The sequence below is a fragment of the Helicoverpa armigera genome, chromosome 3 (assembly GCF_030705265.1).
Source record: "Helicoverpa armigera isolate CAAS_96S chromosome 3, ASM3070526v1, whole genome shotgun sequence".
Classification (NCBI taxonomy): Eukaryota; Metazoa; Arthropoda; class Insecta; order Lepidoptera; family Noctuidae; genus Helicoverpa; species Helicoverpa armigera.
In genome coordinates, this window is record NC_087122.1 from 7769750 (window position 1) to 7786054 (window position 16305).

The following is a 16305-nucleotide window of genomic DNA, read 5'->3' on the forward strand; positions in this document are numbered from 1 at the left end:
TAGTTTAAATTGATTAAATACAAAAAAATATAAACAAAATTTTAAATGCGATTACGCGCCAAGAATGTTCAGGGTTACCGCTAGAAAATAAAAAAAGCAAAATAAAAATTTATGTTGTTTATGTTTTAAGAATAAATACGAATAAATTAATGCGATTGTTATTAATTTGTTGACTTACAATTGTTAAAATAAGATAAAAATATAAGTGATTCAATTGTTTTTTGGGAAGACAAAACTTTTGATTACAACATTTTTTTATGCTGGCAAGGTGTTAGAAAGAGACAAACGGCCTCCGTTCTAACTATCCCTCTCGGCTCGGATTTGCCTCTGTGTATTATGCAGCCAATTTAGTACCTTATTGCGTTGGAATAGAGTTCATTTTCGTAAATATATATTTTGAGCGTGCGCAATCTTGTTTAGTATTTTATATCTATGGTTTGACAGATCAAAAAAATCAATAATCAATTTTGTATGTCGTCGAGACGTCAACTTACTCGGCTGAACTCGGTAGGAAATAAGTTGTAAGAATGTATTGAAGGTTTTGTCCAACCAAACCGGATAAGAGATGTTTTTTGTGGGATTATTCGTACATTTTGTGTTTTTGTTTTCTATATTTGACATATATTTTAAATCACCTATTGTAAAAAATGTGGAGCCTTATCAGCCCCGGCATGAACATTTAGCCGAAAGGCTGGTCCTTTTCGTAGTGGATGGACTAAGAGCGGAATCATTCCTAAATTATACTACAATGCCCTACCTGAGGTTTGTTTACTACTTATAAATCAATTTTACTAATTAAATGCTTTGTGTTGTATGTATAGACAATAATTTAAAATGTATTTTTAATTTCTTTTAATTACAGATCTGTGGCAAATTCTTATGGCAGATGGGGAATATCTAATACTCAAGTTCCAACAGAATCACGTCCAGGTCATGTGGCAGTAATTGCAGGCTTTTATGAAGACCCGTCAGCTGTAGCAAAAGGCTGGAAAGAAAACCCTGTTGATTTTGATTCAGTATTTAATCAAACATTCTACACTTGGTGTTGGGGTACTTATGACATAGTGAATATATTCACCAAAGCAAACATTGATGATCACATAGTTGTCCATGACTTTGACCCTTATGATCAGAGCTTTAGTACAGATAAAAATACAACGTTATTGGACGCATGGGTTTTTGACAAAGTGAAAAACTTTTTTCATGATGCAAAGAGTAATGATATTCTTAAAGAAAAATTGCAAAGCAATAAAATCATATTCTTCTTGCATCTTTTGGGAACAGATACTGCTGGGCATACTCATAAGCCAAAAACACAGTATGTTCCTATGTTATTTATTGTACTATGTGGAATAAAACAATAATTATAGATGAATAATTGATTAAATTCAATTTACAGGAACTTTTTATCAACCTTGAAATATGTTGACGAAGGAATAAAGGAAATAGAACAAGTTATTAGAGATTATTATGGTGATGATGGCAAGACCACATTTTTGATGACCTCAGACCATGGCATGACAGATTGGGGTAGATAGCATTGTTTATTCAGCACTAAATGACCTGACTCAAGTGCTTTAGAAAAGAGTAAGTTGTTAATTAATAAAACAATGTGTTTTAGGTTCACATGGGGCTGGTGATGATCATGAAACACAAACCCCTTATGTCATATGGGGCTCAGGTGTGAAACAAACAGATATGCAGCAAGAAGATCCTGAAACAATTGGAATGTCTTTGGATCATAGACTAGACATAAATCAAGTGGACTTGTCCCCCATTATGTCTACAATTCTTTCTATTCCAGTTCCTGTCAATTCAAGAGTAAGTATTAAACTGTCTGAAAAGATATAGTTATCATTATCATGACACTGTCTTAGGAGGACTTTCTTATTCTGTCTGTATACTAAGAACTATATGCTACACTATGCATAAATATTCTTTTGTTCTTTATATTGTATCCACACAATATCAAATCTTGCATGAAAACTAACACTGTTTGATAGAATAGATTTTTCATTTCAGGGGAAACTAACAACTGAACTATTTGATATGACCCTGTCTAACAAAGCTAAAGCTATATATAGTAATAGTAGGCAATTAGCATCACAATATAATAAGAAAAGACTTGATGTGGAGGAACACGCTATTGCTTATATATACCAACCTTATGAACCATTTAGTAAAGCAAAATACCAAGAGCTTATTGAATTCACAGAAAAGCTAGTTGCTGATGAAGATTATGAGAAATTGATAATGTTAAGTGAGGAGATTATACACTTGAGTCTTTCAGGGCTGACATATTACCATAATTACTACCAACAACCATTACTCATATTGGTTACTCTATCGTTTTTGGGATGGATAGCATGTTTACTAAGACAGTTATCAGAACAAAGGTTTCATACTCAAACAGGAACTTCAATTTTGAAGAGTTTTGCATCTCCGAAAAAACAGACAATCCTTGATATAATATCTGCATTTCTATGCTTTGTATCAGTTTATTTAGTCTGTGGTAAGATTTCTCATTCCAAATATTTAGAAATTTTCATTATCTTGGTTGGTGTAGATTAAAAAAGCCTTTTATTTTCAGTTCAGCATTTACCACTCCAGTACAATTTGTATACCTTGATGCCCATTTTTTTGTGGTGGTATGCCCTATCTTCGCAATCCCTTTGGTTGCTGGTGAAAAGCCAGTTCAGAAAAAACAGAAATACTAAAATGTTTTTAATTCAAGTTGTATGTTATACCCTCGGTTCTGTTGCGTTGGTAAGCAGTACTATTAAACTATTTAATTTTATTTACCATCATCATCATCATCAGCCTATCGCAGTCCACTGCTGGACATAGGCCTCTCCAAGTGCACGCCACTGAGATCGATTTTCGGCTACTCGCATCCAGCTCCTGCCAGCCGTCTTGCGCAAGTCATCACTCCACCGTGCCTGAGGACGTCCTACACTACGCTTGCCGAGGCGTGGTCTCCACTCTAGAACTCGTTTACCCCAACGGTTATCGGTTCTTCGGCTAATATGGCCAGCCCACTGCCACTTCAGCTTGCTGATTCGGTGGGCTATGTCGATGACCTTGGATTACCAGGAAATACTTAATTTACTAAGTAAAATCAAAATGTCAATATGTATGATTAAATTATTTTCAGGGTTTGTCATTTACATACAGGTGGATGTTGAGCATTCCACTTGTAGGTATGGCTGTGTGGCCATTTCTTTCTTCAACGAGACATCAATTAACAAAGCCAGTACTTGTTGCTTGGCCTGTTGGGTGTTTACTACTTAGTGTGTTTTCTTTCATGCCTGTTGTGGGCAAGAATGTTAACATTGATCTAGTGTAAGTATTTTATTTTATTCTATAGTATGAAACATACAAAACATGCATACTAACTAGTGATTTTTTTTTCAGCATAACTGCAGGTATTATTTGGTTAATCGCTACTATGCTGTATATTTATAAAATACTATTACCACTCTGTTCCAATAATGATGAGAATAACCGCGAAATTGTACTCTCTGTGATTCAAGCAGTATTATTAATGACATCCCTTCATAATATTTATGTTCAATCTAAAAGATTTGAACAAGGCACACCAGTATTACATTCTTATCAAGCTCTAGCATGGGTTACAGCAGGTAAATACAACTGCATATGGTTCAGTTATCATTATTGCTAAATGGTGCAACTCACCACAAGAAAATATTAATTTATGCATATTATCATGTTTCAGTACTTTGCCTGGTGCTACCACTCCTGTTTACAAGAAGACTGATTTGTCGCCTGATGGCAATCAACACATCAATTTTGAACTTTTACCTGCTTTTATCAGTCTCGCATGAAGGGCTCTTTATAGTTGCTCTAATTATGAATTTGATGTGTTGGATATTTATTGAGTTTAGATTGAAGCATGCACACAATATGAAGGTAATTGTTATTTATTTACAATTAATCGTCCCGGGGGAATTACTTCCCTTATCCGAAAAGAATATAGCCCAAATTACTTGAGGATAGTGTAGCTGTTGGGGAGCTACATGGGCTATGTTTAGCCTTAATGGTATAAAACAAAAAAAAGTTTATCTTTATCTTATAGTAAAATCATTAATAACCTAATTCATTTAATTTTTAATTTGTAGCTAGTCGAGACCACTTTTGAAAAGGACAATAGTGAACGAAAGAAAATCCCTATAATCGAGAGAGAAATATGTGGCCAAGACTTTAGACGAGCATACTTTTGTGTATCCTTTTGAATGAAAATAATTATGTAGTCTAGTCAACAGAGTACATATTGCTTCGCAACTATATGCAGTGCCTTCGATTTCCGTTCTTGAACACGCCTACTTTTAAGACATGCAGACTGACTGATACAATAAGTAAGATTCATACAATAAGTCTTAACTGAAATACCATTATTGAAACAAAGCTCAGCAGCATTTTGTACATATTTGAACCTCCTACCTATATTTCAACTAGCTACTCTCGTCTCGGGTTCGATTCCCGACTTGGGCCGAAATCGCTTTGTGGGTTTTCGAAACTTACAAAGCAGCCCGATGTCAGAATGTTGGGTGATTGATACACGTGCATCGGAGAGCACGTAAATGTCGGTTCTGCGCTTGATCTCTGTCCGGTGGTGTCGGATTGCCGTCCCATCGAGCTATGAGAGTGATGGAACAGTGTGTGCGAGTATCTGCGTAAATGCTTGTACACTATAATATGTCCAGCGCAGCTGGCTAATCTTCTTATACGGGAACAGCCGCCGAGGTCGTTAATTAATCCACTATGAGGACATCATATTTATTTTTAAAAGATATTCCTTAACATAAAAAATCAGGTATTGTATATTATTTTAGCGTTTTTTGGTACAGGTAACATAGCATCACTGAACTCATTTGAAGTCAGATGGGTGACCTGTTTTATCACATCGTTCCAGCCCTTTATAATAACAACACTCATATTATTGAAAACTTTGGCACCTATTTTGAGTGTAGGGTGCTGTTTTAGAGCTGTACAACATTTAACTAAGGTATGTTAAAATTATGTATATTTAAAAAATCTGCACAAAAAAGGACAATGGGCGATTCCGGTCCAAATGTCCACCACGAACGAGACCTATATGGCTAGATAGCCCGTTAAATATAGAACATTTTTTGTTATGAAAGTAAAAAAAAATATAATGCCAAAAAAAAGTTATAGCAAAATCAAATACAACATTTTACAGATTTTTCAATTTCATTTTTTCAATTACTTTTCGTGATGTTCGATTTTCGTACTTTCTGTAACTTCTAACAAAATAGAATTGATCATTATTAGAGAGAAGACACCACCAGTTACCTACCGCTGGAACCAGGAACCGCTGAGTATATTCAAGCACTTCTGGCGCCTCAATTGGTTAGTGATTCGTACATCCATCGGGCAAAAATATGGGCTGTTTATATGCAAATGTGTCTTACTCATCTTAGTTTTAGATAAAGTGTGCAAATGGAAGTGGAATAAAATAAAAAATTATAATGATAACATACAAAAACTACCGAAAATTAAGAATACATTTTTGGCTATAACTTTTTTTTGGCATTGTTTTTTTTTTTACTTTCTTAGTAAAAGTTACTCTAAATTAAGGGGACTATTTAATTATATAGGTCTCGTTTGTGGTGGACATTTGGACCAGACTTCATACATTCTTGCCCAATCTCCTTTATACAAATGTAAGCTTACTTCTTTTCTTCCTTTTTCAGGCACCTGCTGGTTACTTAAATATCATGGTACTGATATTTTCAAACTTAATGGGAGTACAGCTGTTATATAATGTAAAAAATACTGGAAGCTGGCTTGAGATTGGAACATCTATTTCTCAGTTTGTCATTGTGCAAGTGATCACATTGTTTATTGTTATTATAAATCAAATAGCGACATCGCTAACTGATTTGAGTATCTATAGTCTTACTGATAAGTTATTTAAAAGTCGAAAAAAATATGTGTAAAAAAACTGAGTTTTATTCTTATAATTAGGTTTATTTCATTATATTAGTTTTTAAGTTTACAAGTATAGTTCAAAGTCTATTCTATTGGATGTGTAGAACTGACTGTCTTCCCCTTGCTTTCTAACCCAAACACCAGTTTTGAAGTATCCCTCTGATGACCATTTGTGCATTTGTTCAGTAGAATGAGGTCCTGACGTGTCTTCATCATTCTGATTCCACTTGAATTCCCATTTCACTTCTTGCTGTTCCTCCTCCTCATCCTTCTTCTCACTTTCAGTTCCAGCTGGATTATTTTTGTCCAAAACACTCTTTTCCTTTTGATCAAAGTCATCAGCATACATATCCAAATCAGTGTCTTCTTTTTTATTTTCATGCTTAGCTATGATAGCCTCAATTTTTTCATATGTTTCTTGGTAAATGTCCATGTTACCCAGCTTGGTCAGGATTTGGTTAGCCAGCTCCGTTACTCTAGTAACAATTGTACTATTTTCATCAACAATACCTGCTTTTTTCCTCTTCCAGCGCTCTGCACTGGATATTTTGGAGCTTGCACCTGAAAATAAACATGTACTTACTGTAGTGTTATTGTGTAATAAGGTTTTTAAATGGAGTATTTGTTCTATTTAAGAATATCAAAACATTTCTCTGGTATAGATTTATGTCCACATTACAATATCCATATTAGCATATCACTTATAACATAAGCACTTATGTGCTTTTTAGTTTAATTTAAGGTTTATAAGTAGAATAGTTTTTAATTCTAATTTTAAATACTCGTAGATGTGATTAATAAAATATACTCAATTAAATAACTCATGTGCTCAAATGTTTACATTTACATTAAAATACTCTAATATGGAACATGTTATTATTGAGATGTACAGATTCTTTTAACCTTTTGAACGCCAATGTCGGCTATAGCCGACATGAGCAAGCGTGCCCTGTGCGCCAACGACGGCTATACTCGACAAAAAACAGGTCGCAGAAAAATACAAAATAAACCTATTAAATCATTACTTTTATGTATTTTTTAGTAGATATTTAATTAAGATTTTTCGGGCTTGGCGTACAGGGCATAGGAATACCGATATGGCGTGGCGGTGAAAAGTTTACCAACTGTAGTAGCTTACCAAGGCGCTGAAGGGTCTTTGCAATAGTTTCCCTGGGTTTCATGTGCTTGAATATTTCCTTGTAATTTTCTAACAAATCAAATTTTTCTTCCGGTTCATCCTCTTCACTACTGGATTCATCACCAAGCCCTTTGGTATCATTGTCTTTGTGAACCTTGTATTTATCTTCTGGCCTGCCCTTCACTTTGACCCAATCTATGTTGTCCAGCCAGCCATCTCTTATTTCTTTCTCTTTCTTCCAATGATAATGACCCTGATTATCAAAATGGCCCTCTTCCAGTTCTTCTTTCATATTGAATGGAGTTATGGTAATCTACAAAAAGTTAGGATTAATTAAACTTGGGAAGTACTTTAGATCAAGCAACAAATCAAGTAACTGATTGATTATGCTACTATAGAAGATGACTGCCTCATTGGTATAGTGGTCGCAAACGCAACTGCTATGACTCAGGTCTTGGGTTTGATTCCTGGATTGGGCAGAAATCTCTTTGTGGGTTTCTATAAAGTTTCACTATGCAGCCCATTGTCTGGAAGTTGTTTCATTCACCCGTGCATCAAAGAACACGTTAATGTCGGCCCTGTGCCTAATCCCATAGGGCTATGAGAGTAAAGAACTTTATTTCTATTGCTGTAGGGCAGTGACTGCACTTGTGTCTGCACTTAAATATGTCCTGCGTAGCCGTCTGATCTCCTTATATGAGAACAGCCATCGTTGCCGAAATCCTTAGATGTATTATAGAAAAGATAAAGGTTTTGTGATAAGCTTTGAAAACATTAACTGTCTTATAATGTAGAATTTATAAATAGCTATAGACAGGTACTCACTTCACCTTCCATTCCTCCAACTCCGTCTTCTTCACCTTCGATATCATCGGCATGGAGAACATTATTCCTTTCTTCCTCCGCTCCACTGTCCTCTTCATCAGAATCTAGCGAGTGCTTTTTACCTTCTGTTTTTTTTATTGTTTCTTCCACAAGAAAAGCTTCATCGGCTGATCGTTTAGCCATTATTTCACAATAAAAAAGCACCCAAGAAATTAAAAAAATACTTCTATTGTAATTATTCTGAAAGACGCCTTTAAATCGAGTAATAAACAAAAGTCAAAATGATTATGACAGAACATGGATCTGACTTATGTCAAAAATAGGGTTACCGATGCGAAAAATCAACCACTATGGAGTATTGAGAAGTCGTGGTGGCCTAGTGGGCAAAGAACCAACCTCTCGAGTATGAGGGCGCGGGTTCGATTCCAGGTCAGGCAAGTACCAATGCAACTTTTCTAAGTTTGTATGTACTTTCTAAGTATATCTTAGACACCAATGACTGTGTTTCGGATGGCACGTTAAACTGTAGGTCCCGGCTGTCATTGAACATCCTTGGCAGTCGTTACGGGTAGTCAGAAGCCAGTAAGTCTGACACCAGTCTAACCAAGGGGTATTGGGTTGCCCGGGTAACTGGGTTGAGGAGGTCAGGCAGGGCAGTCGCTCCTTGTAAAGCACTAGTACTCAGCTACATCCGGTTAGACTGGAAGCCGACCCCAACATAGTTTGGGAAAAAGGCTCGGAGGATGATGGAGTATTGAGAAGTCGGTGCAGGTGGTGGCCTTGTGGATAATGTACCAACCTCTCAAGTATGATTGAGGGCTTTGATTATATGAATGATAGAGCGTCGCACAGTGATTCACGTTCCTTACAAAGGCGGCCATAAATACGAAACTCACAAATACTTTTAATTAACTTATTTTACACGTTGAAATATGTTAAGAGAAGTATAAATTATTAAAATTATGACATAACCACATTCATTTAAAAAAAATATCATACTATTTAGGTGTAAAAATGTCTCGCAGTAATTTTGTTTTAGACGACAAACCTAAAACATGTCATACTGCGACTTTTAATGAAAAATCTGTATAAATAATGGTTATTTATATTAAAAACAACCATAAAGGAATAAAATAAAACAGCAAAAATACATGAACAACCTTTTTTGCAAATACACACAAAACACAAAATATACCAGAATACATTCAAGCTCAAAAGTATTTACTACAAACAGATAACAAATCTAGAACATATTTTGATAGCACACCTTTTGTTTTTGACAGGTAACTTTCGTAAACCTGTGGAAGGGATCTGAATGAAGAAGTTGATGGTTCAACTTTGTCAGACTTCTGAGATTCATGTAACTCAATTCGCTCTACATCAATATTTTCAACTACATTCAGCCAATCTGAATATTTCTCTATAAACTTAGACCTAATACGATTTGATTTTGCCCAATAATGAGAAATTCGTTTACATACATTCATAATTTTATTACTTAAAGTCTCTAGTTTGATATTTTCGATGTCATCCGAAAGGCACGATGTTTCGGTCAAAGTATTCAGGACATGTTGCATTTTTCATTTGGACTACCCTCTTTAGAGTGCCAAATGTCAAAAATAGTCGTCCTCGAAACAGAACATTTGAAAGCTTTACCTAAAACAACATGAAAGCTGAACTTAAAATATAAAGTTTTTTCAATACTGTGGACATGCATACTTTGACACTCCTTTAACCCAAGAAGGGGCAGAAAGATGCAGATGAAACTTATATGGTTTTATAAGAACATCCTCTTTATTCGAAAAACATTTGCCTCAAGTGCAGCACTGAGCAGCAAAAAGTTATAGGTCCAAATGAAATCAAAGTATACCAAACAAATCTACAAAAACGCTACCTTCAATAAAAAAATAAAAAAAAATATTAAACGCATTAAAAAAAATAAAAAAGTAGTTGATAATAGAAGTACATACCTTGGTCTTGGACCTCCATACTATCACTATACGTAAACACTTGATTTGGAATAGTGACACTCAAAAACAAAGTGTTAAGTTTTGATGTCTCACACGTTGCGATAATTAGACTCGAGATGCGCCAACTTCCGATACACAAAAGTGGTCAATAAGTTGACCTTATGACACGGGTATTTAGAGTTTTTGGTAGCTTCTTTACTTGTTAATCAGTTAGTAAGTAGATCTAATGGGGATAAGCCTATGACATTTTTCGATTTATGGCCTTAGAGTGAATCACTGTGCGTCGCCCTACAATCACAACAAAGAAAACGAGGCAAAAATTTTATGCGCACACGTGTGCATAAAAACTGCGCGTCGATGTAAATAATGCTACCAGCTTCTATCCGTAAAATCGCTTGCGCGCACTTGACGCTCCATCTATACATTTATATAATCAAAGTTTTTACCCTACTGCGCCATAGAGCGGGTTATATTTTTCAAATTATTCGAGCATGGATGGTCATTATATTCGGAAGAGGAAACATTTGCATTAATTAGGAGCCAAAAGCAAAATTAATAAAAATATATATTTGCACAGAACTATGGGGATCAGTTTTTTCAGAGAAGCAAGAATATTGCTTTATATGTTAGATGTAGTTCCATCGTATCAGGGGCGGCAAACGTATATTCACATCCCTTAAATTCAGGTACTTAGGACAGGAAGTTTATTTATTGGGAGAATACATAAGGAGGTAATTGACTATATAAGAATGAACGTAAGTTAACGTAAGGGGAGTACAAAGCGACTTTATATAAGAGTAAAATTAAATAGTAGTACACAAACATGTAACGGGTGTATGCATGTAACCTCACCACCTCACGTGATAAGAAGACATTGTTCTGACTCTGGGAATAGCAGGATCATAACAAGAAATTTAAAATAAATATAGCTAGGATTGTATACAGTCTACTTTATTTACGGAATACATACAGGCAGTATCATGAACACACCAGTTAGTTCTTTTTCCATATTAATGTTTTGTTGTTAGCTGGCATTTCTACAGTATCCATCAGAGACAAATTATTTTTGTCAGCTAATTTAATTAGATCTGTGATGTCTCTTAAGCCCCAATCTGCATTACGTGCCCTGAGTGAAGCATCAAATTGAATATTGCTCTCTGGTGTGATAACACCATCTTTGCTGTATGGCCCATAAGTAATCATCAAGGCATCAGGTTTCAAATAATTTCCTGCATTTTCAAATAATCCAACAGTGCATGCATATGGGCTAATGTGAATCATGTTAGCATTATACAAGTAGTCTATACTGTTTTCCTCAAAACCATAAGATGATAATTTTTGACAAATGTCAATAAGTTTTGGAGGCATTATATTTTTGGTTGGGCAGTTTTCAGCATAATAAGATATACTGCCAAGCAAGCTATCATCCACTTCAGTTGGCTGAAATCTAACTCCAGGGAAGTGGGGTGCAAAATAAGCTAAATGCTGTCCGGAGCCTGCTGCTATCTCCAAGAATAATGGGCTCTCTTCATCTTCAATACTTTCAACATCACAGATGAGAAATCTTTTTAAAACTTGTAGTATTGGGTCTTGGTTCCTTGTAGCAGCTGGATATATTAATTTCTCATTATGGTGACTGAAAAAGAAAGGTTACTGCTTATATTTGATGCAACTTATCTGTTATCATTTGAACCTTGCATCTCCATATTCAGTTGATTGAATATCAGTTGTCTTTTGACAAACCTATGATTTATGTAACTGTTGTTGATTATCATTTTCACTGCATTGAGCAGGAGGGCCAAGAAGCCAATAGAGCAGAAGTGGCCAACCAGTTGATCACAACTATTAGTCCAGTCTATTACAACTCAAAAATTAGCAATCACAATAACACATACGGAAATGTAACAAAAGTTTAATTTCCTGAATTTTCGAGATATTTAATCAGTTACAAAAGAGATAACAAAACCTTATGGAAATCATCATTATATTATTATAATTGAATCAATATTTTTTTCTCTTAAAAAAATATTAGTATAGCCTTTTAGTTATTTATTTGGATTTTTAAAAAGTACTTAAAATGCTTCTTTTTTTTGAAGATATTTCTCGGTTTTGTAGAGCATAAGAAACCATACATACCTATTATCTCCGGAAATGTAGGAAGCCACATCTTTAGCCATTGATGCCGGCTTTTTTACTTTTTTACACAGCAGAAATCTTAAGAAATGAATTTTGTCTGATTAGTAGGTGAACCTTACAGTAAACTTTCGCTCACCAACAAGTACTCTTCAATAAAAGCCTTAATTAGTGACGATGCGATTGATGCGATCTCTATTTAGGATTTTTCAAAGACTTTTAATTCAGCTATTTCTACGGTTTCTAAGCCCGAAGCCGGTCGAATTCCCAGACAGGGAAGCGAAGGAGGAAGACGGAAAATCATCTGTTTTTACGAGTTTCTTGTGTCAAATAGTTGACATTTTGACATTACAGTTTATTGAAGTGGTCCGTGGGGTTAAAGACATATTTTTTGTTTTGTATGTTTTTATTAGCTAAAAATGATAAGTAATTATATTGTCTGAAGCCTCAATAAAAATTCAACTATTATTCAGTTACTAAGTTTAAAATTAAGACTGAATCCCAGTTTGCTCGTTTTGATTTTCGTATTTACTTATGCATGTAAAGGAACGAAGCATGACAATATTGTGACATTTTCTCGTTTGAGCTTTGGTTGACATTTCTCGGTTTGAGTTCAAGCAAAAAATAAACAAAACAATTTTGACGATAAGAATCTAAACATGAATAATTTTCAAAAGGAATTCATAATGGGCATGTTCTTAGATGATGACAATGCCTCCACTATGGAAAGATTGGTTGTAGCTGTAGCTAATATAGTTAGCGAAAACAACGAAAACATGAACAAGTTCAGCACGGCTTTTGAGAAGGAGTTTGATTATACATCTGTAAGGGTTGAAAATCCCGGAGTCGTTCCTGTTACTCGGCGTATGAAAGGATTTTATGAAGATTCAGTACGTAATTTCACTGATGACGATTACGCTGTGAGATTTAAAATGAAGAGGAGTACAGTTCAGGTGCCTATTTACTATTGTTAAGTTATTAAAAAGAAATAAACCACTAGATTTCTATATAATTGAGTACTTAAATCTACATAGCTTTAATGTTCTTGTTACCCGTATGTTATGTGCCTTACTTGGATGCACATTGAAAATTATTTTTTATATTGATCTACCTGTTGAATATTTTTTTAGTAAATATCTTCTTAGTATTCTCCCTGTATAAGACATTTGTTGACACAAAACTTTATTTTCAGACTCTTATAAACTTTTTGAAGAACTATGTGAAACCTGGAAATATCTCCCTGGATAAGAAAGTTCATGTGTTTCTGTGGTTAATGGTGAGTGATAGTTCTTATAATGAAATAGGTAAATTATTTGGTATGCATAAATCTTCAGTGAGCAACATATTCCATGAGATAGCTACCCTCCTTACTGAACATAGATATAGATTCATTAGCTGGCCATCAGTAGAGGAACAGCACATTACTAGAATAAAGGTGAATAGCAGATTCAAGTTCCCTAACTGTGTGGGATTTATTGATGCATGCCGTTTTAAAGTTGGCTCTAAGAGAAATAAAAAAGATAAACCTGAAATCATTCTCCTACAAGCTGTTTGTGATGAATCTCTCATATTCCTAGACATTCATATTGGTGAATTAGGAAAAACAAGAAAGCATAGAGTTTTCAAAGAAAGTGCTTTGGCACATGAGCTTAAGAATTTTGTTGAATTTGAGAATCATATTTTGGGAGACTCTGAATATAGACTAAGGAAAAACTTAATTACTCCATTTACAAGTGAAGAGTTGTTAACAAGCGAAGAGATGAAGTTTAATGAGATTCATTGGAAGACTCGCAGCTATATTGGTCATGCATTTGAATTAATGAAGGAAAGATTCAGGAAATTAAACCATATTGATATTGTGAAGCTTGAGTCTGTGCACTTGCTTATAACTGTGGCATGTATTCTTCATAACTTTATACTGATGCATGAGGGATGCTCGGAAGTTAAGGAGGAGGCAGTAGCCTGTGATGATGGAGTCACTATCAACACTAGCATTGTTCAAACTGCTTTAGAGAAGAGACAGTTTTTATGTAACTACATCAATTATATTGATAAAGAAGAAATTTGAGATTGTTATGGTTTGTGAGAAAAAACCATGAATGTTTAGACCTATTTCTAAGGAGTCTTTATTTATTAATAATTATAATTATGTACTATTCTTATTACTGACTAGGTTATTATGAATTTGAAATAAAACCACTTTAAATGCTTTAATTCTTATATTTTCTCTTCTAGTACTGAAATTTATATAATTGCCAGCATTATGATATAAAAAATATAAATAAAACATATTTTTGAGTGAGTAATTATGAATATTGATGACATTACAGTAGGTATATACGTATTTGATATTATTCAACATGAGCATTTATTAACATAAATGATCCAAAAATCTATGACCTCATTATTAAATCTAATATAATACCCACTAAAATATCATTTTCAAAGGAAACATTTTGGGTTACTTACTCACTTTTTTATACATACATAGATAAATCACTTAGTATATTCATACCCTCTACTGCTTATTTACTTGTATGTACAGAAATAGATAGTTTTTAATTTTTGCTTAACATAAAGAGACTTTGATTGTTTCACGGTGGGAATACTAGCTCATTTTTAGATGTCTGGTGGTTATTTCAGCCTAATAAGTATTTTAATCCACATCAATACTGTAGGTCAAATTTATAGATAAAAGGTGCTATTAAAGTAAGTCCGTCATATATTAAACACAAATCTGCATAGGCTACGCTAGTCAAGCTTATTTGGTTGACATTAGTAGGTACACACATTACAATTGAGACCGAAATAAGCCTGTTTTATAATATATTACAGTTACAAATAAATAAATAATTTTCTCTGTCCCGATGTATCCTACATAACATTAGGCACTAAATTGGCAACCTACAAGGCACTATGCACTTAGCACAGCAATATATGCTATAATAATTATATTATGACTTTAAATATTGTAACAAAAATTTATAACTCCATTATTTTACTACAACTCGTAACACTATTTTGCGGTTGTTAAAGTAACTATCGATCTAAAGAAGTCAATCGATATCAAAGAATATGTCCTCTTGTAAATAACATAAAGTCAGCTATTATACGGTCGTAATATATAGCTGTAATCATCGTCAGTCCGGTAGGTAGCAACTGGTTCCACGGACACGACGATAAGGGGTCATTAATAATATAAAACAGCGAACTTGGCTAATGGACACCCTCGGGATGTATTTCATCATACAAAAGGACGCATTTATGAAAAAAATGTAAATAAGCTAGTGTACGATATTTCTGCAAATGAATGTGCCTAACGAAATTAAAATACATACTAAGTCAACTGCTATTCAATAATATCAATTACATTTGAAATATCAATGTAATTTCTCTTAACTCATGAGCTGACCATGTCAAGCTCGATCTCCTTGAGCCTGTTTGGCGATAGATACTAGTAACAATACAACGCTATATACATTATTTACGTAATTATATTTACAATTATAGCTGCACCTTGATATTATCTCCTACATAATTAGGATTATGGAATGTGACAAAAACTGTTCCTAACTAAACATTAACTACGAATATTTACAATCGGTGTATAATAAATGAGTCCTATCAGTCTGATTTGTTGTTGTCCTTTCATATTTATGATAGACGTAACGATCCTTTCATTTATAAGTTATCGATATCATTTTATGATTTCATCTAAAAACAACATTTACATAATTCTGATAATAGATTTAGTTACACAAACTCACTAAATGTTTACAGTCATTCTGATATCTCATTTCTTAAATGCAATATTCACCGTTCTTTACATGAGTAAATAACAACATTAACAATAAGAAATAACTGTACACAGACAGGACACGAGACATTTTTACACAAATCATAGTCGATCACATTAACACTCTGTCGTACCGAACGTTTTCGGAAGACTTGGCACACGCGACGCGATACTATCGTCTCAATCACTTTTCAATGGATCCATACACGGTTTGTTTAGGTAATTTTCAAATGTAAGTCTTTTTAACCTTTTGTAAAGTGCCGCACTTGAGATCCTTGTCTAGGGATTCGGTAGAGTTTCGTAGGTCTAGCGTGCGTTCCTTGCCGAGCTCCATGTGCAAGTTGTCCTGTTTCGGACACACATTCGCCACCATGTTTACATTTTTCGATCGAGGCATGTACGCAGTATTAGCATTCAATGGCGTTTCCAGCGGGCTTAATCTGAAACAGATAGTTTAGTTAACGTAACAC

At 34.3% G+C, this 16305-nt stretch overlaps 5 protein-coding genes across 7 annotated transcripts in view; 2 read left to right on the forward strand and 3 right to left on the reverse strand.

Moving 5' to 3' along the window:
• Positions 1-454: 454 nt before the first annotated feature.
• On the forward strand, positions 455-6856 carry LOC110375123 (GPI ethanolamine phosphate transferase 1). Its single transcript, XM_021333117.3, has 12 exons — positions 455-762; positions 863-1318; positions 1400-1530; positions 1622-1821; positions 2023-2512; positions 2591-2766; positions 3155-3342; positions 3415-3641; positions 3737-3930; positions 4140-4241; positions 4835-5026; positions 5736-6856. The coding sequence occupies exons 1-12, from the start codon at positions 566-568 to the stop codon at positions 5979-5981; spliced, it is 2799 nt and encodes a 932-aa protein (XP_021188792.3). The 5' UTR covers positions 455-565; the 3' UTR covers positions 5982-6856.
• On the reverse strand, positions 5992-8216 carry LOC110375124 (CD2 antigen cytoplasmic tail-binding protein 2 homolog). The gene is made up of 3 exons (XM_021333118.3): positions 7937-8216; positions 7112-7424; positions 5992-6534 (listed from the first exon to the last, which is right to left on the reverse strand). The coding sequence occupies exons 1-3, from the start codon at positions 8117-8119 to the stop codon at positions 6038-6040; spliced, it is 993 nt and encodes a 330-aa protein (XP_021188793.3). The 5' UTR covers positions 8120-8216; the 3' UTR covers positions 5992-6037.
• Positions 8217-10836: 2620 nt separating this feature from the next.
• Positions 10837-12372, reverse strand: LOC126053724 (methyltransferase-like 26). The gene is made up of 2 exons (XM_049836513.2): positions 12043-12372; positions 10837-11542 (listed from the first exon to the last, which is right to left on the reverse strand). Exons 1-2 carry the CDS (start codon positions 12081-12083, stop codon positions 10900-10902), a joined length of 684 nt encoding a protein of 227 aa, XP_049692470.2. The 5' UTR covers positions 12084-12372; the 3' UTR covers positions 10837-10899.
• Positions 12373-12631: 259 nt separating this feature from the next.
• Positions 12632-14253, forward strand: LOC126057001 (uncharacterized). The gene is made up of 2 exons (XM_049852044.2): positions 12632-12992; positions 13232-14253. The coding sequence occupies exons 1-2, from the start codon at positions 12699-12701 to the stop codon at positions 14105-14107; spliced, it is 1170 nt and encodes a 389-aa protein (XP_049708001.2). The 5' UTR covers positions 12632-12698; the 3' UTR covers positions 14108-14253.
• LOC110375133 (semaphorin-1A) overlaps positions 14240-16305 on the reverse strand; it is an 89170-nt gene continuing 87104 nt past the window's right edge. For all 3 annotated transcript variants that reach the window (XM_021333132.3, XM_021333133.3, XM_021333131.3), the window contains one exon: positions 14240-16275. In XM_021333132.3, coding sequence (XP_021188807.1) covers positions 16062-16275 — 214 coding nt within the window. In that variant the 3' untranslated portion in view covers positions 14240-16061. The remainder of the gene's footprint in view (positions 16276-16305) is intronic.